General features: G+C 34.0%; 1 protein-coding gene and 2 long non-coding RNA genes across 4 annotated transcripts in view; 1 reads left to right on the top strand and 2 right to left on the bottom strand.

The window, feature by feature from the left end:
* The first annotated feature begins 15,429 nt into the window (after positions 1–15,429).
* LOC117326957 lies at positions 15,430–17,342 on the top strand. The gene is made up of 2 exons (XR_004532538.1): positions 15,430–15,693; positions 16,937–17,342. It is a non-coding gene; the product is annotated as an uncharacterized LOC117326957 (long non-coding RNA).
* A 659-nt stretch (positions 17,343–18,001) lies between these two features.
* Positions 18,002–21,279, bottom strand: LOC117326956. The gene is made up of 4 exons (XR_004532537.1): positions 21,098–21,279; positions 20,131–20,302; positions 19,640–19,771; positions 18,002–18,919 (listed from the first exon to the last, which is right to left on the bottom strand). It is a non-coding gene; the product is annotated as an uncharacterized LOC117326956 (long non-coding RNA).
* Positions 21,280–21,899: 620 nt separating this feature from the next.
* LOC117326955 (palmitoyltransferase ZDHHC9-like) overlaps positions 21,900–25,739 on the bottom strand; it is a 38,769-nt gene continuing 34,929 nt past the window's right edge. For both annotated transcript variants that reach the window (XM_033883757.1, XM_033883758.1), the window contains one exon: positions 21,900–25,352. In XM_033883757.1, coding sequence (XP_033739648.1) covers positions 25,168–25,352 — 185 coding nt within the window. In that variant the 3' untranslated portion in view covers positions 21,900–25,167. The remainder of the gene's footprint in view (positions 25,353–25,739) is intronic.

Below are 25,739 nucleotides of genomic sequence, written 5' to 3'. Positions count from 1 at the left end.
TGCTATTTAACGCTGAATAAGTTCAGAACAGAGTAGTATTTTGCCTGTGTGAAGTCACACAATTCCAGTCAGCTTTCACGGCCTTTAAAACAGTTGTAAGGTGTACTCAGCTCGGTACCTTGAGGTGTATTGGTAAAGTGTGTGGACGATCGCCTTTTTATACTGTCGGGTACCACTCTCTCCCACGAAGCGGGTCTCCTACAAGGACGCCGGTAGATCGACAGAGGTCGCACCCACAACAAGTGCATAGATATTACTCAAGCTTAGCGGGCTGGCTCGAATTACCGTCACTCCATAGTTGGTAGGAAACCCGAAAACAAATAATACAATGTTAGGGGCACCGCAAAGTGTGAAAACGAAAGCAATAACTTATTAAAAACCCTAATACACATTGTTGTCTGCTCCTCGAGTGTGAAACTGGTATAGGAAATTTGACTGTTGTTTTACCCCTGCGGAGTCTGTTGATTTAGACAGACACTTTATTGACTTAAAAGAGTTCCCCTGGTTAGAACAATGAATGTTTGTTCTAGACATTTTTCTTTAATATTTCATGTCGTATCTCTTTTTCCTGTCACTTCAATCAGTTTTACTTACTTACAATATACCTATTGAAATACCACCCTGAACTAAATGAATGCTCAATATCTCTAATGTATTACACCTACAAATACAAAAGATTATCTCGCAATTCAATCTCAAACTCATTTATCTAAATGTCGTATTGTGTCTGGTAATACAGGTGTGCGTTTTGTCTTTATTTACTTTTGAGACATATTTAAACGATAACAAACATAATTGAATATTAATTAAGTAAAATGAACTTAGATTTATGTTTATATATATTTTCACATTGTTCAACTACACCTGTATCTCGCAGTGTCTATTGCCAAAATAAAAAGATTGTTTCAAATGTTAATATTAAATAAACACATATACCATAGCGAGAATTGGGTATATTGTATGAATATTTCATTAAACTGGCATTTGGACCCCCCAGAAGGCTTAATGTTCTGTGAAAGAAGAGGAAATCAAATATTGTGATGTAGAATTCAAATGAATTGAATAAGGAAATCTTTTTATTAAAAAGCAAGATTCTACAATTAATCATCATAATTTCACAAAGACACGACACAATGCAGTGTTATCAAAATAATTAATTACCGGCGGTAGTTAAATATTGCTAACAAACGACAAACCGCAATATTGATATTTATTACATTTCTATCAGTGAAATATCGAAAATCATTCATTCTATAAAAGTGTTATCTTCACTAGTGAAAAACATAACATTTTCTGATTTGTCCAATCAAAACATTTCTTATAATCGACAATGGGAAAAATATAAAGCTGACCCGGTATATTTTGTTACAAAAATGTAATAGATGGAATACCTAATACTTTCTTCAGTAATACCAAATACGTTTCACTCGTGTAGCTAATATTTTGATATTTTCCACTCCTGCTGCGCACTCGTGAAACATATCAAAATATAAGTCCCACTCGTGAAATATATTTGGTATTACTAAAGACACTATTAGATGCTCCCTATTAATATTTACAAAGACAACAGGATAGATTGATGGATTGTGGATGTTTAACGGCCCGTCGACAACTCTGGTCAATATTGAGCTGGGGTATATGGAAGTTTACAACGGCTGGAATGCCTGTGACATATATATTTTCTGTCTCAGTAATGATCACACGTGCGACCCATTAACATGTTGATCAAAGTATTGGTATTTTTACTTTGCCGATCGACGCGAGCTTTCAATGGAGTTTCTAAAAAAAAAAGCTTACTTTACGAACATGCCCTATGACATCGCAACGCCAAAATATATTTTCATCATGACTGACAGCGCGAAAATATCCACACGGCAAACAGTTTGAAAGCTGACTAAGCGGAAATTTCAACGCGCGAAAATATTCACTTTTACAGTATGTGGAACTTTTAAACTGTTGGGGTTAAATCCTGTTAGCGATGATTTCACAATACGGATATGTTAAGTTCTTTTATCTGTTTTGTTTCTCTTCTAAAATTGATATATGTTTTCAATGTTCTAGAAAATAATTAAACTTGTTTACAACTTTGATTTTATTAATGGGGATGTACATCCTGCAGTATCGGAGTCGTGCCCAAAGTCTACGACATGATTATTTACCAAGAAAATTGTATACGATGACAAGACAATTCCTTTAATGATGCCGTAATAAAATAAATGAATATTTTCATTGAAAGAGAGGATCAACACGTTTTGCTTATACAATAAAGACGGATATATACCTGTAGTAAACACTGGAAGCCGTAAACACGGAGAACTATTTACCAGAATGGCCCTCAGAACGCTCCTCGTCCGTCTCCAGGATAGCTCGCGAGGAGGAGATTTATGGCGGATTTTGAGCGTCATTGGAGTATAATTATTTATATTCCTCTCGCTGCTGAAGGATGTTATTTAAACACCATGATATGGTACTTGTGACACCATTCTAAAGGTCTATAGTAAAACGATTACAATGTGTGTCAAACTGTAGATTTTAGTGGTAATTCTTTATGGGCACTTTTCGCGATAATCTAGTCATGTGTTGGTATGTTCGGTTGCTAGGATAGCATTGATAGGTAGACTGGATCCGCTAGATAGGATGGCGCCTTACGTAAGTTGTAGAGTGTGATGTTATTTATGGTGTGCATTTTAGAAAGCTGTGAACCGGGATGTTACAAATGCGCACATTGTACTTGCTGTATGTATGTCGACACTCACTGTGATTATGAGCACCATTGAACTTTTAATATTACACAAATGTACTTTGTAAGCGGCCATATTTTAGCAGTACTCTTATCTTAGTGCATTTCGTGCTGAAAGATTTCCGCTAACTTATGATAGCGCCTATTTGCAGTTTCTGTATATATCATTGTTTGCTCGGTCAGTGCATTCTGTGTGGCAAATTACTACGCACATTATGTTTAAATCAAGTTACGCATACGCTAAAATTTGAGCGCGCCAAAATATGAACGCTTACAGTATATACCGACAAGAGTTTAATGTTGAGCACTAAATATCATTCATAAACACGTGCTGTAAGGCAGAACATAACTGCATTATAAGAAAATGCGGAAATGTAAACGAAACCGTAAGTATAACTCAAAATAGACAAATAGGAACAAATATCGACTTATATACATTTACATACATGATTGTACATTTATTTATAGATGTATATATAAATGTGATACAAAAAGTACAAGGAGAATAGGGTCTTATGAATCAAACCATTCTCATGCTCAAACATAGGCCTAATGAATTAAACCATTTTCATGCTCAACATGAATTCTGTGCTAAACACAACTTCCGTTAAACTCGCTTATATCATGAAATATCGGTTCAAAAGAACAACCTAAACATGAAGAATAATATCTCACACAAGGTCTTCTGAAATTCCTTCAAATCACTGAAAAGTGTTTGATCAGACATCATATTTATCACCAGAAAGTATTTGAGTCTGAGCACAACATGTGTATTTGAGCATGGGTACGGTTTTATGAATACGGACTCACGAGTTCCGGATAAATAAGCGTCTTCAGCTTCATCGCCGACACTAGTAATGCAAAGGTTAAATATAGGTAATGTCACGTGATAAAATGAGAACATGATGATAATAAGTGTTTGACATCTTAAAGACATAAGATATTACATCAACAATTTGTGATATCGATGTTATTGTTTTTGGTTTATTGTTTTAACGAAACCATCATACATATCAATGAGCACCAAACACGACTTCCCTCTCACAAGGAAATGCAATACTCCAGAAGGAAGCCTTATGCCGACCATAATGGTACAACTAGACAGAGGATGGATTTCTCTGTAACAATGTATAAATGAATAAACTACAGGAAAAAGATATTTACAATGTTTTGTCATATTAGTTTATTTCATATTTCATATTTCGCTCAGTTGACATCGTTGTAAGCTGTCTAGGTTGTAGAGATGTATTTATGTTGTTTTCCCTCTAATGGATTGGTGTACACCGACGCGTACTATTTGACTTCCGTTTGCTTGAGATTTACACTTTGTACAGTTATTTCATTAATTCATTTCATGTTTTTTTTTGTTTTTTATTCAAGTAAACATATGTAGATGCACGTTGTAGATCAATATTAAAAATAATGTCACAGTTGATCTATTTACACGTATCTAGTATTTCTTGTTTAAAAAGATAAAAAGACAACCTTTCCTTCATTCGACTGATTGAACAGTAATCAGTAACTTGATCGGTTGGTCCAAAGTAACACTTAAGGTAGTGAGAAACACAGGGATTCATGCAGTTCTTTCCTGTTAGAAACACCTTCCTTAAAGAGTTGTAGTTTTTTTGGGGTTTTTTTGTTAGTAGAATATGTGCATGCAAGTAAGTGATATCTCATTATTTCATACCACTACACAAACTGATGTTGACAGAGTCTATGGAATGCATCCCAGACCGACTTCTATATAAATAAACTCGTGTCATTTGTCGTCTTCCAATAAAACATGATATCAATAGGTTTCTTGACACCTTTATGAAACTCGAAGTCACCATATACATAATGAATTATTTGATATTATGATCTATTAAGGTGGCTATCGTGAGGAAGGAGGACAAAAATAGCTCTGTACAGTATCTAGCCAAACAGTTCTCACCTTTTTATGTACTTGTCGAGCTGGAGAATATTTGTTCTCTTGAAATATAACCGTGAAATGATATTTGAAATTCCAGCTTTGCATGGAGATTGTGGATTTTGCAAACACAAAACCGATTTAATTGTTTATCAAGATTTTCTTAAGATGAATATTAAATTTCTGTTTGGCAATAATCCACACAATAATTTTAGAATCGCTCAGTAAAGTGATACCTGTATCGGAATTTAATATGATTAATGCTACATGTTGTATGCTGCATACTTTTTTAATTAATAATAATCGTAGTAATAAACCCATTTGTTAAACAAATTATAGACAAACGTAAAACAAAATATACAAAAAATATACAGATAATACAATACAATTTAAATGATGTTTCTTCTTCACACGATTACTTATGAAATAAGTCTTTCATGTGTTAATTAGTTAATTACTGAGTAAAATAAGTATTCATTACTTTTGTTATCAAATTAATTATATTTCAGAATAAAATCCATCAAACTTAAACGAAAATTCAATGTACAATGTGCCTACATAACTTAGCTTAAAATGTATTTGTTTTGATATTATTTAATATATATAAAAAAAATAATTAAGAAATGAAGATTGATTTGTCCTATTTTAGGGTTATCCATTTCAACTTGACGTTTAATCTGTCAAAAAAGTTCTGTATCTGTGATGATTCCACAAGACAATTCCTTAGAAACATGACATAATGTTCCTAAAATGACCTCTCTTATCGCTGTTAGTGATAATACTTATAAACAGTTTTCGGTACCGTGGCGATATTAACTCATCTCCCAAGGGCCTATCTTATGAGTGTATTTAACACTCCTTAAATATTTTATCAAAGGGTTAGATCATTTTCAATTTTCAATGGTGATTTAAAGTCCAACATTAAACGCCTTTGTCAATTATAGACCAAAGATCATGTTCAAATGTATTAAAAATCATTTAAACCGTTTTACTAACATACAACGATTCTTTTGATTTGTAAAGAAATCAGTTCAGAAAAAAAAACTTTTTTAGTTTTACACGTCATCAAATTTGAGTATATTAAGATTTTATGCATACCAAAGTATTTAGTGTCCCGTTTTATGAATGAACATAGTATGTCAGGTCTGGCTATCATAGTAAAATCGTAACAGCGGAACTATTGTTCGGAATGCATTCGTAGGAATATCGTAACAACGGAACTGGTGTTTGACAGTCATTCATAACACATACCCCAACAACGGATATAGTGTCAACCGTGGTTCCACCAGCTGTTAAAGCTATTTAAAGGTTTTTTTAATGTCAATTTAAGTTTCCGTTAGTCTGCATGATTCATGCTTTCGATTACAACACTGTAAGCAGAATAGTGTTCAATAAATCAAAATGTAAGAGTTCGCCGGAGTGAAATCCACTCCCAAATGCATCTTAAATGTAATATGTTATTGTTGATAGTGTCCTAGATACAACTTCATATAATGCATATTTTGACATTAAGAGATTATCAAAATTACCGGTCGATGTCCAAAAAAATGTTTTAATATTTGATTCTACGTGTATTTTGTGTAAGTATAGAGTAGTTTATGTAAAGAATTGTTCATAATGTTTAAAATACATCATATTATTGAATTTGTATATGTACATGTGTCTATGTTTTGATTAGTAAATGGTATACATATATGTCACGTTATCATATGTAATATCAATTAATATTATATATAATTACCTATCATAATTCTATACATCTATATGATGTCACTAGCATCACTGACGTGTCATAAAAGAAGGAAATAGGAAATAGCCATGTGATGTCCCTATTATCCCTGACGAGTTCGAGAAGGCCCAAACAACTGTATGATGTCCTTAGAATCAGTGACGGGTCTTAGAAGGACAAAACAGCTGTGCGGTGTCCCTAGCATCACTGGCGAGTCCAAGAAGGACAAAACAGCTATATGATTTCCTTAACATCACCGACGAGTCTTAGAAGGACCCAACATTTGCATGATGTCCCAAGAATCACTGACGAGTCATAGAAGATGAAATCAGCTGTTTTGTGTCCCTAGCATTTCCGACTAGTCTTGGAAGGAGGAAACAGTTTCATGATGTCCCTGGCATCATTGACGAGTCATAGAAGATGGAAACAGCTGTGTTGTGTCCCTAGCATTTCCGACTAGTCTTGGAAGGAGGAAACAGTTTCATGATGTTCTTAGCATCACTGACAAGTCCCAGAAGGACCAAACAATTATATGATGTCCCTAGCATCACCGACACGTGCTAGAAGTTTTAAATTAATCATTCACTGTATTTATTCGTTTTTTGCTTTTTTTTGGTGTGTTTTTTCAAAGACCTGTTCATTTGTAGGATTGTGGCAGAAATCTGTAGAGAAAATGTTACGATTCGGGACAATCAGTGTGCTTGAGTTTGGCTTGAAATTTACCGTACTCCAATTCATGTCATAGTAGATCGATGTATGCATTCCACTTAGTCTTACTATACTAATACGTACATAATTTCTATATCTAACATTTTTACCATTACATTACAACCAGGCCAAATTAAGACACCGCTGTATTTTATTACCGAACAATGCATAACACCACAAATGAATCTTGAAACGCCGAAATGACCAATTTACTGTAGTAAATGTAGAGTCTGTTAGATGTAGTATTTGCAGTTTCATAATCTTAAGTTAATGGTGAATGTATTTCATTCGCATAAAACCAAAAAAAAAAAAAAAAAAAATTACTCTTGAAACACTGCGATGGTAAATGGGCATGCTACCAATAATTGCAAAAATTGAAAAAAATGCTTTATTCTTGAAACAACATGAATGTATATTGGTATGCTACCAATAATTAAAAATAAAAAAGTATATGCTTTACTCTTGAAATACATTAATGGTATATTGGTAATGCTACAAATTATAGCAAATACAAATTATAAGTGTTCTACTCTTTAAACACCATTACAATGGTATATTGGAAGTGCTACCAATGATTGGGGAAAAAAATGAAAAAAAAATGAAAAAAAAAAACAAAAACAAAAAAAACCACACAAACATAAAAACATAAACTGCATAAACATTTAGGAATGAGCATCCCTCAACAATGGGTAAAGTAAACAATAACCCCAGTATCAACAAACAAGGGCAATACAACAATTGGACAAAACGGCCGAGGGTAAGTCAAAACGATACACATTAATCGCCTATCAACATAGCATTGACCGTGAAATGTTTAAAGCTACTCGTGGCTTAGTTTATAACTTGTTTACGAGGCTTACCATTGTTGGAATATCTCCTTGATAAAGGTATACATTTACTTGTTTATCAGTTATACAAAATAACACAGACTGACTGTCACTGGTCCGTGTGTTAAGGCATAGCGTAAGAATTGTACTTGCTGCCCCCCATTGCGTGATTCCTAAGAGGCGACTAAATTTGGTATCTTATATTTTCTTTCTAATTAGCAATCTTTTCCTGTGCGATGTATCCCTGGTACACCGGTGCCGCGGTGGCAGAGTGTTGAAGGTGTCCCGATACTTAATCACAAGCCATCCATCTCTGGGTTCTGAGTTCGAAACTCACGTGGTGCAGTTGCCTGGTAGGCCTACTGTTTCTCTGGGTACTCCGGCTTTCCTCCACCTCCAAAACCAGGCATGTCCTAAAATGACCCTGGCTGTTAATAGGACGTTTAACAAAAAAAAAAACAAAAAAAAAAAAAAAAAAACAACAACAACAACGTTATTTTGATTAGAAAAGGTATGTTCGGGCGGAACCCTTATATTCCGAAGATATGGTTGAGACCCAGAGTATGACCCTGGCCGTTAAAAGGACGTTAAAGAAACCAAATCCCCCTAAAATTTGGTATCTTATCTTTTCTCGTCTTTTCATTCGTGATGTAACTCTGGACAAAATGACGTCATGGTGTTGATTTGGACGTCAACATTGACAACCAAACAACTTATAGTGTATTATTTTATATTTTTGTTGAACAGTTAATGTACAGTAGTATAAATTATTGGAATATTATTCTCTCAATATCCTAACCACCCAACCCTCCAAAAAATCCAACATACAAGCACGTAAACTGAATAAGAACAAAAGACAGATACAAATATTTGAAAACAAAACAAAACAAAGGTGAAACGGCTAAGTAGCGATAACAAAAAAAAACAAAAAAAAAAACAACAACACATAAGATGATTTGTAGCTCCTAAATTCCTTTCTATGTACGGAATGGTAGTTGTTTTTAATTGTATGTGTTCGTTTGGATATGAGTTTTCGCCGTTTTTTAGTTTTTGTTTATTCGACGTCATAAATGCTGTTGCTATATTGTCATAAACATGTATAGGTGACCACAGGTATTTATAGATTAGTCTGTTTATAGATATACTCTGACTTATACACAATGTATAAGATAGCTGATATCTCAACATTTGACCATGAGTTTAAACGTGTGCCCATATATATATTTATAGATCTTATCTGCATCATAGTTACTGGGTGTGTTGGTCATACATACATATCCGGCGGAAACACGCGCGTGTCATCTTATTACACATGATATGTGCGTGATATTGTCAAAATAAATTAGGCGGTATTCATCAATACTGTTCACTTAACGATGTTATTAAATTGGCTTTTGTTAAAACATATCTTCACAAATTATTCTAAATCGGATATAGTTGTCCAATCCTTGAATTTTGTTTTTCAGTAAATGTGTAATTGTTTGGTTAATAATCACTACTTCTGCTGATATATATGTCCCGCTTTGACCACATAAAGTCATAGAAAACAATAAACAAGAAAAAATAAAGGAAAAAAAAAAACAATACCAAAAAAAAAACAAAAAAACAAACAAACAAACAAAAGTTTTAGAATGAGTCGTGTATATGTTAAGTTTTAAAGTTTATTAAGGAAGTTATAAAAAAATGAAATTCAGTCCGTAGTCAATCATTGGAAATAAATGTCATTTATTCTGGAATCAATGTTGATTATCGTCTTCCAAAGAAATGTTAATGCTATATTTCTCAGATGCATTCCATTGGGATAAATAAATGTCAACTTGGCTGAACATAAAATCATCTCGAAGTCAGAATTAACATGACAACCAGAACCATAGGTAGCCCGAGTTTCTTCTGGCCATGACACCATGTCTGGTGTAGGGGCCCTACACCAGACATATGGTGTCAGAGCCAGAGGAAACTCGGGCTAAACCATAGGATACATGCTACATTTGATTTATTAATCCAATCTTTTCTTACTGTTATTTTTCTGATATAGTATTTTGAATGTCTGTGACAATTGTTCCTATTTACCATTGTCTTTTCTTCTCATTGTTATAAATGTTTGATCAATTGGAAATAAAAGAAAGTTTACACTATATATATGGTTTTCCTCCATAACAAGGTTTTACGGTCAAAGCCTCGATTAAGCTAGAAATGGTTTTAGTTACGGTAATCTATTTTCTGTTTGCATCCGTACACTTGAACCCCCATCGAAAAAAAAGAAAGAAAGAAAAAAGGAAAATGAGAACATGTGTTCCAAAACAGCAAGCTATCCAAAGTCACGTTCTCAAAATTAAAGCCCGGATGATGACAACGGAGTCACGTTCTCAAAATCAGAGCCCGGATGATGACGATGGAATCATCAGGTATATAATGAACATCTTTAGAAAATTTCTAACTTCATATGCCGTATAACCGTAGGAAATACATTACTTCCGGGCGAGATACTTCAGTATGTGTCCACGCCTTCCTTTGACAATGTTTGCGTCTTAAATTAAGTTTAAAACACGATAATATCGTGACTTGGCCCCCTGTTCCAATATGTCCCTCCTATACATTTGAAGTTTTTCACACTATGGTCACAAATATTCGTTTGCAATTTGGCAAAAGATATATATATCCTGTTTCTGAAGTTTAGCCTGTAATCATGTTTTTTTTTTCTCACACTAGCCACAAATACTGATGTGTGATTTGGCAAAGTTACGCATCCTGTGTCGCGGTTTCCCGTCTCCTGCTGAGGTAGTTTATACACAGTCATGTGACTTGCGTGCTCAGATGTGACGTCTACACACAAGGTAATTGGAGATTACGTGCAAGATAAATTGACCACAGGTAAAAATTATTTATAGAAAGTTGGTTTTGAATAAAAGCGCATTCGACAATTAACATGATAAAAATATTCTTATTTTAGAGTCTGACTCATTGTAGAGTAAATCAACGCCTCTGCTTAAAGATCAAAACTTCCAAGTGTTATAAAATAAAAAAATAAATATATATATATATATATAAAGAGGGTGTGGATGATGACAAATACCATAAAAATAGATCAGAATAGCTCAATATAGATCAATACTATAGATAGATAAAGTTCGTCATTCGTCTAGACAAGAGGCTCAGGGGGCATGTATTGCTCATCTGGATATCTTCAGTTAAGACAAAACACTCCCATCAAAGGAACTAAATGGTTAGATTTCATTAATTTTCTTCATGTATTTGATTTCCAGAAAGCGTTGTGATTCTTGAAATTAGGCTGTTTGCAAAATTATGGCACTTCTTGTCAAATATTGGCTTATCAACTTCAAATTATCGCTGAACATCACTGAAAGTTAGAGTTAAAAATCCATTTTTTTCCAGTTTCATGATCTACCAATCTGTACCATGCATTGTAGTCCTTCAACAATCCTTCTAACTACCATCTAGCTTTCAGGTTCCATAGAAGATTAAAAGCAAGTTGATTTGAAACGTAGTCAACATTAAATAACAATTTTGATTCCCTTTATTGGCCTCCGGTTGATATCCATTCTCCCATTTGGGCCCTTTAGTTGTCCCTCCAACCCATAGGGAGCCAGAACCACCATTTATGCATAATTAGTTCCTCTTCACCCAAGGATGCTTCAGACCTTTAGACAAAATCCTGTCATTCTTACTAAATATGTTTTTTTTTTTTGAAAGAATTAGCTAAATTTCCCCTTTTGAACAAAGCCCCTCAGGCCCTTGGGGATTTCATACACAGGTGATTTCTATAGGAAATATAAAGGACTATGTATGGTTTGGGTGCCTATATTATGTTATTCCCCAATTTGTAGTTTTGGAATCTCCACCACCTAGGGATGCTACCACTTAAATAGAAGTGATATCCATTGCTTAGTTCCAGAGAAGTCGTTCATAGAAATATTGCCAATATGCCCCAGTTTGCCCCTATAACCCTCAGCCTCCTGGGCGGTAAGCCTTGCCAATTCTTGTTTTAATCTCCACATCTGGGGATGTAACAAGTCAAATTATTGACAGATATGAATGAGATCCGATGCAGTTCTAGAGAAGTTGTTTTCAGCAATATAGCCAAATTGCCGCCTTTTGTCAGTGTCTACAAGGCCCCTGGTGAGGTCAGTCCCACCATTTGTATTATTTTGAATCCAAACCACCCAGGAATGCTTCTTGTCAAATTAGGTTCAATTCCAATCAGTCGTTATGAAGTCGTTTGAAGAAATTGCTGAAATAAGGGCAGACAACAGATGTCGCAGTATGGCAGGAGCAGGAGCTAAAAATAGTTCCTAATTTGCATCTGTCAACTCATTCTATCACATTTGATCTTGATCTTTCCTCATGACTAGCGACTCCCAGGCCTTTCCCATCCCCCTACAACTGGATTATCCCTCTGTCAACTCTTTCTATCATTTGTTTGATTTCTGCAAGACTCACGACTTCCATGCCTTTCCCATTCCCCCTCCCCCCCCCGCCTCCATTGATTTCACGGTACCAGAAGCCAAACTTCTTTATTTAAACTCCATACAACCTCCTCACTGTAAGGTTATTTTCTGTTACATGTGTAAAAGTTTCCTTCTATTTTGCAAACGGCCAGACGACAATGAAATGAATATTTGACAATTGGGGAGACATTATAATGTTGATGCAAAACACAAACAATTGTTTATACATCTTCGCTTACCAAGGGTTACAATCCATTAACTTTTTTTATTGAACACTCTTAGCTAGAAAAGATGGTGTTTTCATGAATGTCTTACTTGCGAGTCTTTTGTAGAATGTTTTAAGAGAAAAAATTCAAACTACAGGTACATGTAACTGTTAATGAAGGATTCACAGCGCTATCAGAACTTTATAAACACATCATGACAAATCTATAAAAGCAAAGTTACTTTGAGGATAGGATTCTATATAAACACTGTTGATGTACATTTTGAAACATCACTCCGAACATGAACAGAAAACAGAAATAGATTTTGTTTTATAAATCATGTTTATTTCATTCAATGCCAGTAGAGATGCAATTAACACAAACATTTACTGTTCACAAGATGGCCGACTTCTGACAGTGGAATAACGACAAGCCACGGACATGTGGGTATATTAAACAGTTAGTCACCATCGTCAGACAACAGATTTTCTAACGAGGGCTGACATATAGGCGCCAGTTACTGATGACAAAAAGCATTCCATGAAACAGTGCAGGATGGGATGATGCTCACGTGAAAATTTTCATACTGTGACTTTTGTAGAATAGATCCTATCGAATATTTATCCTATAAAGACTATTACAATCAAGGTGCTTGTCAAATTGGCATTTGGCGCCCCAATATGAACATCTTAACTTAAATGCGACCTTTTGAAATTCTCGTGCGATAATGTTTGGAAATATCTATGGAGCAAACACGTGAAATTCAAATGTCTTAAATTTTGATAATTTCCTGATGAAAAAGCCTTTAAACTTTCTTTTATGCGAATCATTTTTTAAACAACCTTACCAAAGCATGCGATTACATCAAGTATGTCCATGATATGTTAAAATCTTTATCAATGTTTTAGATGGGAAAAATTGTGATATTTCTTAATCTTCTAACAGTTTTGATAATTACAACAGTATCATTAATTAATTTAACCCAACAAAAGCCAGATTTAACGGGATTCAAAAAACGATATAATTAACCAGTATTAACTATGTATCTATATATAACTGTATTCACACTCAAAAATGGAAACTGGCTCCTTGACAAAAACGCTGAGGAATTTATATAAATATATGGCTGTATTGAATAATTATTAGCTGCAAAATTTTGAGCTTAAATCAAGCTATTTTTAAAAGAAAAGCTGAAAAATTATCACTGATTGTTTTGTATATTCACATTAAAAATTTGGGGAAATGTTTTTTTTTTCTAGATTTGATAAGAATTCTTGGATTAATGAGGGCATATAAAGATAAAGATGAACCTAGATTCATTTCAAGGTAAGTTATATCTTCACAAAGTCAGCCCTTCTCATGAAATTCAATGATTAATGTTCATTAAGTCATTTGTTCGCTTGTTCCAGAAATCAAAGTACCTTAGTTATATATATATTTTTGAGATGTGTCTCTTCTCTTGTAATGTACAATTCAAATATGCTTAGATTAGTTGAATATAATATTTTCTCTTTCTCTTCATAACATGCATATGGTATTTTTTACAACACAAAAGGCGAAAAGTAACCATATTATTTCAGTAATGATTAAATACAATGTTATCAAGGTGCGATTAATTTCAGTTCATAATTATGTGAAAAACAAGGAATACATTTGACAATATCCACATGACAGTAGCGATATAATGACAGACACTTATACATTAATGTATAAAGGAAATATTGGTGTTGCAGGTCAATGCCCATATACTCCAAGGGGGATAACTCTTAAGCAAATGAAAAGAAAATTTAACCATCAAGCATTATATTCAATGTCTGTGTTTGAACAAAATTACCGGGTATGACAGATTCAAATTCACCAACTGAATATATTTTTTATACTGTAGAAGCATATTTTATTTTATAGTAACATGTTGCCCAATAGCCTTAAAATACTTCCTTCTGATAAGTTTCAGTTTTCATAACTATTTCTCAATATATAGTAATAAATCTGACATAAACATTATATGAGAATTAATCAAGACTATCATTTTCTAGATGACATTAAAACCTTTTTTCAGTAAAAGATAAATTGTTCCTGAATTAAACAGTAAATCTGTATACATATACTACATAAATGAGATATCAGCTCTGGATTTTTGATTAAATTTAAATATTAATATCCGAGTATATATTATTGAATCTGCATGAATTATTTCCTGTAGACTATATCAACAATTGCTCATGAATATGCATGAGCTAGTTATATGACAATTTTAACATATGACATCTGATTTATTGATTTTCACCCAAACATTAATGTGATGATTTAGAAGCAATGTCATAATGTAAAATAAAGGGTTTAACATTTGGTAGCCTGTTACACAATATCACGAAAATTCCTATGCACTATATGTTACCATAAATCCTCCAGTCCTACTTTTGAACACTTATCAAATTCGACACTTCTGAGCGGAGTATCGGTAACACACAAGCTACTAAAAACTTTCTCTTTACGACTTTGTATGATACAAGCAAGAATATCAATGCCTGCTCAATTTTGATCCAAATGGAATGTTTTGTCAGTAAATGTGAATTTGAATGATATTGTATTGAAGAAATGATGACAATGTTACAAATACATGTATACCATTGCTACGAAAGCAATATCTATCAATCATTAAAAAAAATCCTTATCAGTAACGCTTGTAAAAGTACATACATTTAAGAAGCTTGGTAAATCTTTTGTGATTTTCTATACATGTTTATTACAAAGACTTTTACAATATTTAGTTCAATAATAATTTACAGAAATAAACTTTTAGGTTTTTTTAATACTTGCACACGTCAAACGCGTTAAAGTTAAAGCGACTATTCGGGGAAGCAAACTTAGTCTAGATGCATTATCTGGTCTTCCAAAAGTTCTATCACAGCAATGCGATGGTCAAGTTCTGCTTGCATTGTCCAGTTTTGACCACTTTAATTCGGGAAAAGCCCTGTCCTAATATAACACATATCTATTTTTATAAGTCACGTGGTATTTCGAAAACGAGGCAGTGAGAAAACGTCAACAGAAACACGTGAATTTTTAGAGATGTCCGATTCATCAAGCAGTCAAAGCAGTAACACGGTACGTAAACACTTAATTAACATGTCATATATGATGCATGTGTGGGACTTATGCCTAAAGATTGTTTTCATATGACTTAATACATGCAATAATAACAATAAAAACTGAAATCGGTGTGAATCGGCATCCGATGCAGAGATGGGGCCCAATGTGGGGTAATCTAATGTATGTCATCGTCACCGGTGATATCGTGATCAATTCATTTACACTAAATCAATAGTTGTGTAGGCATATATATATATATATATATATATATATATATTAGAAAACAATCAAGACATAGTGTTATTGATTTAACAGGATATGAGTAGATGAGGTGAATGCTTACAGTAATTTAAACAATCAAATATCATGCATGTAGACCTACATGTATTTCTCGACAGAAGTGAAGCTTCGGGAAACGTTTCAATTACCAATATGTTATACATGTATACATGCACATGCACATAACGGCTATTGACAAAGCCTCTTAGCTCCAAGATTCTTACTTCCATGACGATATGTGTTTTGTTTTCTCATCAGTTTGAAGAACTTCATGTAATGAATTGCCAATTCAACCTCGAGCTCCCTGTTTAGGATGGATTTTCCAATTTTGGACAGCTCAATTTACTATTATCAATTAATAAAGCTAAACTATTTGTATATTTAAAGATCTATTGATTCTTTATAAAAGAAATACTCAAAATATGCCATTTTATATTGTTATTTTATTTGTCTCTATATATTGAATAAATTTCAATTATGTTTAATTTTGAATAATGAGTTCCCCCATGGAAAGTTGTAATAGTTTGCATAGTACTGCTGTATGTATAACATTATTTAAATTTTGCACTTGAAGAATTCTTTTGATACCAAAGTCTTACCCCCATCATTACCATTTAAAGGAATGCTGCTGTCATTGATCACCAAACATAATCAATATACCAAATAGAGCATACGTATATAGCTATAGACTAATCATATTTTCATACCAGGCTTATGTGATCTTGTTAACTGAAGTGTATTAGAATACCTACTTTTGGTTGCTGAACATGCAAATTTCTTTAGTTTTCTATTGTTACACATATATAAATGAATTAGTATGTACATGTATACAAATATACATGTATATACAAATGTATTTATATTTTGTCTTCGATATGCATAGCAATATAAAATTCATCAGTAAACTTTTCTGTTGCATTGCATTGTAAACTTTTTCCTTCAGTTTTGCTCTTACAATAATTTCTTGCTTTCTCATCAGATAGATTATGAATATGCACAAGTCCATACATCCCCAAGGAGGGGGAGGGGATTAAGGAGGAGGGGAGGAACCTGTGGACGGCTAAGGGGTCGAGGAAGGGGTCTCGGGGCAGACAGCAGTCCAAGGATGGAGAGGGCGAGGTAGAGGAAGGGGGCCAAGGGGTGCACGTGGTACAGTTGCTGTGCTGCAGCAGGAGGATCGGGCCAGGGTACTGACATTGCAACAGCAAAGGAGAAGGGATCTACATGAACCTTGCGCTCCTATCATACAAAGCTAATAATCATATTTTTGTAATATTAGTAGTGTGACTTTCTGTATGCTACTGTTTTATGAATGTTATCCACAATTTACTTCATCATTCAAATTATTTTGACTAGTTGATAATCAATTACAAAGTACTGTATTATTTCTTTTCATATCTTTTTTATTTTGATATTTCTTTGGCATGTTCACAGACAAAAAGAACAGTAGACAATTTACCAAAGCATTCAGGAGACAATTTATACTATTACTCACTGAAAGTGTTAAATTTTACCAAAAATGCACAGACCCTCTCACACATCAAACATACTTCCCATATGTGTATGAACACCTAATTTTTAACCAACCAAGTGAATGGTATGGTTATAAGACCTGTTTCTCTAGGTAGGTATTTACATTACACATGGGGGTATTTCATTTTAGTTCACAGAATATTGAAAAAATATGCAACTAGACACTTGATTAACACATTTATCAGAATGAACCATCTATGAACACAATGTTATTATAAGTTAGTAACAACTACACACAATGTTAGTACACACGTGCACCTCAAACACATTCTCACAAGTGAACACTTCGTATACACACTGATAATTGAACACTTCCTACAAACTGATAGTGAACACTTCCTACACACACTGATAATTGGACACTTCCTACAAACTGATAGTGAATAATTCCTACACACACTGATAATTGAACACTTCCTACACACACTGATAAGTGAACACTTCCTACACACACCGATAGTGAACACTTCCTACACACACTGCTAGTGAACACTTCCTACACACACTGATAAGTGAACACTTCCTACACACACTGATAGTGAACACTTCCTATACACACTGCTAGTGAACACTTCCTACACAAACTGATAAGTGAACACTTCCTGCAAACTGATAATTGAACACTTCCTACACACAATGTTGAAAGAACACCTGCATTTACTGTCAAGTGAACACTCTCAAACACACACTAGTACTGAAATGTAAACACCTGCAATACACCATTAAGTGAACACCTACCTCCTACATGTTCTGAAATTGAACACCACATTTACACAATACTTACTTCCACAAACAATTATCAAAAAACGCATACATACCTTATATAAAACCTTAGAAAAATTTGGGATGAAATTTGAGGGAAAATAGATAAGTTATATAAGTGCATTAAAATTTATCAACTCAAAAACCAAAAATAAGGAAAAACAGTTATTTTTATACATTAGAATGCTACAGTACTCCCACCCACATGGATTTGTTCTATAATAATTGTTTTATGTATTAGGATATAATCAGAAGGATGGACCCAAAGCCACTGATAAATTTAGTTCTTCAGCTAGTGTATCGTCAGCCAGGCCTAGTTTTTGACCTTTGCGAAAATGTAGGTGAACCAGAGGATCCAGGACTAGAACCAAATGTTGCTCCTCCAATTCATTTCAACTGTACTGCACATCCAACATATCTCCATTGGAGAATGATATTTGCACCACATGCTTTTCTTTGACAAGTTGTGGGTATTCGAACTGACGTGAGTTACAACAGGGCACTTTGGAAGCATATGGATTTCCTTTCTTCAACACTATCATTTTGAGTGTCTGTTTCCACAATGTCTCCTTCCTCCTCTGCAAGCTCATCATCAACATCAACCTCTTCCATTTCGATGGGATCTTCAGCCATTGGCAAGTGTTCAGGTTGACGTGTCTGAGGTATACTGGATAGTAAAAGATAATGTACAATGTAATTCATTTAAACAAGAGGCCCAATGAACCTGTATCGCTCACTTGGCTATACAGCAACTTTGAAGTTATCTCAGTTATTTCTGAAGATACTATGAAGATTACCGCTTTATCAAAATCACAGTAGGCTAGGTTTATCAATAACAATTAACTTCCAGCATACAATTAGGTTTCAGAGCCTCTGCTAGTGAGAAACCATTTTTTTTAAAGATTAAGCCTATATTTAACCCAAATTACATAGAATGAATGTCATTCATTTTGAACAAACTTGGTAGCCTTTTACACCAGCATGTTACAGGCCTAATATCAAGTCCCTGTGCCTCTTGGTTATTGAGAAAAAGTTGTTTAAAGTAAAACGTGGACACCGGATGGCCAGACAGAAAGACAGCGGGACAGACGTCGGATGCCGCCCCAGTACTCCTCCACAGCAGCATATTACAGTTATAATTATATGTTTCTTGGTTATTGACAAAAATGTCCTTTTAGTTTACTATTGAGGATGTTAGACCTGTGTGACCTTGAATGACATTGACAGCAAGGTCATCCATTTACAGACTGTGTGCAGGATGACAGGTGACAGAACATAATGTCCTGCGGGGAAATTGGGCGTACCAATACCTCTTTACTATATATACAAGTAAATGTATTATTATAGCAATAAGAACACACCATCAAAAATAACACAACATACTTACTCAATAAATGAGGTGTCATCCTCTTTAGCCTTCTGTTGGTAATGGGAAAGCAAGCTGGCATTAATGTTACTCTGGGAGTCTGACTGTAATGCTTCCACACAAGATAAATCAGACGAGTGTGATGACTGAGCTCTGAAATATTAAAATTATGAAAAATTACACAATTCTTTTAAAAACAAATATATATGCCCGAAATGGTGTATTATTTATTCATGACATGCAGTAGCAGAGCATATTTATAATTACAGAATATAAATTTAGTATGTTTGACTGCTCACCCTACCATACAATATGGTGCTGGGTCTAACAGTTAAAATATGTTGTAAAAAACAAAATAGTAAAAACATTTATGGAATTACAATGTCATATATGTGTGACCTGCTACAGTTTACTTCAACACGGAACTATGAACACTGAATAAAAAAATTAAGATACATCAATGTATATTTTGAGGGGTTATAAATCCAACATAGTTAGATCCAAGAACTTACTCTATATCTGAGACATCGGAGGTCTATCTATAGCTATAGGTTCTTTATGGGCATGTGCAGGCGTAGATGTTACTGGTGTAGGGGTGCACACATGTGATGGCGGTCCCATAGAAGTTTCAGCTGGTGTCGGGATGTCTTCACCTGCATGAACTTCTTGTGTCAATGAAGTGCACTTGAAAAATATAAAAATAATTATGTACTGCATGCTAAGTTATAATGATAATCTTTTCCCCACAAATCGTAATTTTTACCACATTTCAAAGAATGGAACAAAACAGCACTTGTATTTGAAGCCATACACCAATATTATTTGCAAATCGTTTATATTATGAGTCAACTGTATATCTGAAACATATAGGCCTATATATATGCCTACATGTAATATAATATGATAGTCGTCCTGAAAGTCCTACTGAACTTTACACATACACCATTTTGTATTTAATAAAGAAAACAGTAAGCTTGATAGGTCTGACATTAATCATCAGTCATACATCAATTGATAATTTTTCATAATTAAAATGATAGTGGCATAAATATAGCCTATAGCTGTGATATGCGAACAATAAAAAAACCCGTATAAATTACCCCTTACGGGGCCCCATAAAACGGAGGTGGAATGTGTCTATCTCTTCATTCTACCACAGGCGTCTGAAGTTCTGACAGTAAACCGAGATATAATACCATATAAAAAATAAGAGTATCTACTATAAAAAAAGAAATAGTAGATACTCTTATTTTTTATATGGTATTATATCCCGGTTTACTGTCAGAACTTCAGACGCCTGTGATTCTACACATCATTTTTCATTTATGTTGCTTGAAACTAATAACCATTACACTTAAGCAACATACTTTATGCATTGTTTGTCAACAAAACTAAGGACATTTACGAGTTACATTCTGATAACGATATAAAATGTGCGGCAATAGAATAGAACTGACCCTACGCAGGCTACGGGCTTACCACTTATCCAGAAGAATCCGTGCTGCATGCTCGTTTGTAGAGAAACTATTTTCTTCATTGAATGTCTTCCACCTAGTGTGTTGTTTCCCCAGTCGTATAATCGGGTTGACCTGTGACCATTTCTATTTACGTCGCTGTGTTGCCGAACTCGTTACAATTCTAGGCCGACATCTCTTGGCTTCGGAAGTCATGTTTCTGCCGCTTATGTTTACGTTCTACTTGCCTAGATTCTTGCGCATGCGCCCAAAGCGGGAAATTTGCATTTTATCTCGTCATTCGACAGTGAGAGGATTCCCCAGAAAATTATTATTTTTTAATTCTAGGGGTTACATATTGCCAAAACTTCAATAAGAATTTTTCATAAGAGTGTATTTTCTTTATGGATTTGCCGTTTTTTCAACTTTGACCTATTTCTTCCCCGAATAGTCGCTTTAAGTCACTTTATTTACAAATATTTCTTCCACTGATGATGATGTTTGAGTTTTGCAAAAAAAAAAAAGAAAGAAAAAAAAAAAAAGCCGGATAGAATCAAAACCTTATTTTTATAATAATATTTCTTAAGATTTTTCCAAATTTCACAAAAAAAAAAAAAAAAAAAAATTCAACACTTGATGAATACCCTGTGATTCCACCAACAATTTCTGGTCTCTTGATTTAATTTAATTTTAATTTTTAATTCCAAATGTTTTTATTTATTTAAAACTGATACTAGTTAATAAGTGTTTTACACTCCCTTTCAGTACGATGAATTTCAGTCTACCGATGACTAGAAGTGAGTAATCAGAATATACTGGATTTTTTCCTCCAATAACACAATCACAAGAATTAACATTACACTCCATTTGACTACAACTTGATCTACATCACAGTCTAATGAAAGATATTTACCTGACAGTATGATTGTAAGTCAGATATTAAAACATTTAACGTGCTTGTATCGAGGAACTGATGAGTTTATTTCATGTTAAATTTTAAAGTGTCAGAAGCACAAAAGATTTGTTCAACTATTTTTTTCTCTCTCTCTCAAAAACCAAAACTGAACCAGATGAATGATTTGTCTGGACACTGTAAGCATGGCTATTTCTGCGGGTTATCAATTTCGCGATTTTGATTTGTAATCTATACATGTTGGGGTTATTTCCACGAATATTTATTTTCCATCTGTTCTATAAATACTTCATATATCAGAAAATAATTTGCATTGCAGTAATTTTTCATGGTCAAATGGTCTTCTCAAATTTAGCATAAATTTGACCCTGTGTTAATTCCACATTTACAGTAGATAAGTTACGTATACAAAGGAGTTGCGATACACGGTTGGTAGAGTGGCACAGTGGTAACACACTTGCCTTTCACCTAGGCGGCCGGGGTTCAATTCCCAAATCGGACCTGAAAAGGTATGGGGTCACCTGCCTGCCCATGTTGGTTTTCCCCGGATTCTTTGGTTTCCTCCCGCAGTAAGAACCCTCGCACGTTTCAATCGGGGCCAACAAGCATGATTAATATAAGTTGTTATATAACTTGTTTCACAATTGTTGTAAAATAAATAAAGTTTACATTCTTTCTTACGAAAACATTTTACCGTACAAACCTAACAATGAAATACAAGCTGTTAACAATAAGTATTAATGAGATGATAATGCTTGAAAATGATTTGACATAGCGGTACATTACGACAAGTTCCGTATGATTTACAGGTCAAGGTAACAGCTGTGAATATGATAGATAAAACCATATATACACAACACGGAAGATGGCATTATGGGTAATTACAATGACAGACATTGTATATATCTACCGTTAGCATGGTGTATCGTATCACCCAAAAAACAACAGTGAGCCAGTCGAGTGTCCATTCTACAACATCACTGTATCATAACCATCCAAGGGTGAGCAATATATCAACACAATTGATGCACAAGTTAGATTTTTAAAGCAATTCAATCCATGAAAAGAAAAAATTAATGTGTTAAAGAAACCTCTGAAGATATAAATTTTTAAACTCGGTTCTTTGGTGGCTGATTATAAATTCAAACCAGCCTTTAAATACATCACAAATCCAACCTAATTTCATCTTGTAATCATGAAAATATTTTTGATAATTCCCTAACTCCACAATATAGAACAGCTCACTGTGTTGTGAACCAGTATGACATAGACTGAATGAAAATGTGAGGGATTTCAATTTTGTTTAACATTTAAACATAAATATACACTCACAAAAGCATCCCTATGGTTAAAGTAAAACAAATGATTTTTATGATAAATTTCCATGCAAACAAAATGTTTGCCATGATCCCCCCAAAATACACAATCACACATAATATCTACATATATAAAATTGATCACAAAGCAAAAGTATAAAAAAAAGAAAATACAAGATCAAGAAAATTGACATTATTTATAATATGTATCACAATATTCATGTTTCATGAACTCACTTCATCAATGATTCGCCTTAAAAAAGTGGCCAAGAAACGAACGCCAAACTACTACAACTTCTATAGAATGACTCTACATTAACAGAAAGAGAAAACTTAAAAAAAAAAAAAAAAAAAAAAAATTTCATTGTGTCCCTTAGAATATTAAAATCACTCCGACTGGTATTCTTGTGATTTTTTATGATTATTTTTCTTTTTTCAAACAGTGGGAAGGTAGGTATTTCATACAAACTTTCTGGTGACCTATTCAAGGTCGGTTAATGACCGGTTGCCCATGTTACCATGTCCACATTTAGTGAAAAAATTCCGCCATACATACAATATACATCTGGTGTCCCTAAGAAAGATAAAGAACCCAAAACTGTCATGGATAATTGTTGAGCTCCAGTTACCTCCCCTTACTGGTGATACAAAAGAACATGGCCAGATAAATTTCATGCCTATATGTTTTTGTATTTTCCCATGTCTAATCACTGCTTCTTGATTTTTAGTCTGTGTTGAAACCATCATTTCTGATAAAACTGTGGACAGCCGACAGTAATAAACTTTTTAGAATAAACATTTTGTTTTTATTTCAGAAAACAAAATAATTTACTTATGAACTCATCTGTTAAAATCCATTACTAATTACTACAAAAATTACAAAAATCAGTCGAAATAAATAACAGGTGGGAACCCACACAGATTGACAATACAAAACAGCGAAGCTGGGTTACGGTTATTCGGAAATCCAAACTGTAATGATATATATAATATATATATATATATATGTACTTGTAAATAAATTACTTGGTATCTATCGACACCAATATCATAATCATTAATACACAGAAACAAATTTCTGAATCTCCGGAGAAAAGGATACCCAGGATAGGCTCACATTTTTCCGAGAAAAGCAGCTGTACAGGGTAAAAGCCGTTTGCTACAACACCAAGAAGTATTTACCTACATGTATATACTCCAGATATTTATAGCCCAAAATACATCTTCAACACCAGAAAACATAGTCAGGACAACAGACAATTGTGCTTTGAATAAATCTTGGTTAAAAATTTCCAATAAAACTATCACTCTTTAGAAAGTCACCAGAGACTATGAATATTTTAAGTAGATATGACGTGACATAAGTACATAATATACCATCAGATTATTTGAATATTGAGTGTGACGTCAGACACGTAATCGGATGATTCAACTATCGAGAGTGACGTCAGATACATAATCGGATGATTCAACTATTGAGAGTGATGTCAGACACATAATCGACTGATTCAACTATTGAGAGTGCCGTCAGACACATAATCAACCGATTCAACTATTGAGAGTGACGTCAGACACATAATCGGATGATTCAACAATTGAGTGTGACATCAGACACATAATCGACTGATTCAACTATCGAGAGTGACGTCAGACACATAATCGACTGATTCAACTATTGAGAGTGACGTCGACACATTAATTGACTGATTCAACTATTGAAAGTGACGTCAGACACATAATCGACTGATTCAACTAATGAGTGTGACATCAGACACATTAATCGACTGATTCAACTATTGAGTGTGACGTCGACACATAATCGGATGATTCATCTCTCAAGAGTGACTTCAGACACACAGACGGGAGTTACATGGAAGGTTGGTTGAGACTAGCACTGTGGAAGAGATGTTGTTCACTACTGTTGCTGTCCCACTGGCTGTTAATGTTGGTCTGTTGGGGGTATCGGTACACTACAGTTTGTACGCTGTCAATTTCAGACTCGGGTTGACCAACTGGTGGCGGTTCTAGTTGTGTGACTGGGGTCGACTCCACTGTAAAGACACACAACAGGCATAAGTAAAGTAAGACACACCAAAATCTTACAGCCAAGAAAATTAAAAGAGACACAATTATTCTGTATAGAGGTATACATGTATTCTCTATAATCTTTACGTTGATAATTCTTAAACAGGCCTCCATACCTTTCTGAATTGAAAGTCAATATTTCCACATTTAAGCAAATCATAAATATGTTAAGATATGTATGTTATTAACAATGGCATGAAGAACAAGAACAGTGTAATATGTAAACATCCCTGCAAATTAATAAATATCACTCAATTTCATTTGTTGGTACCACAACATCAATATATTTCATGTTATATTCAAATTACACCATTAAACTATAATCAAACTATTTTCTTCAGTATTAATCATAG

Source organism: Pecten maximus, chromosome 5, assembly GCF_902652985.1.
Source record: "Pecten maximus chromosome 5, xPecMax1.1, whole genome shotgun sequence".
NCBI lineage: Eukaryota > Metazoa > Mollusca > Bivalvia > Pectinida > Pectinidae > Pecten > Pecten maximus.
This window is presented reverse-complemented; position numbering and strand designations above follow the sequence as displayed.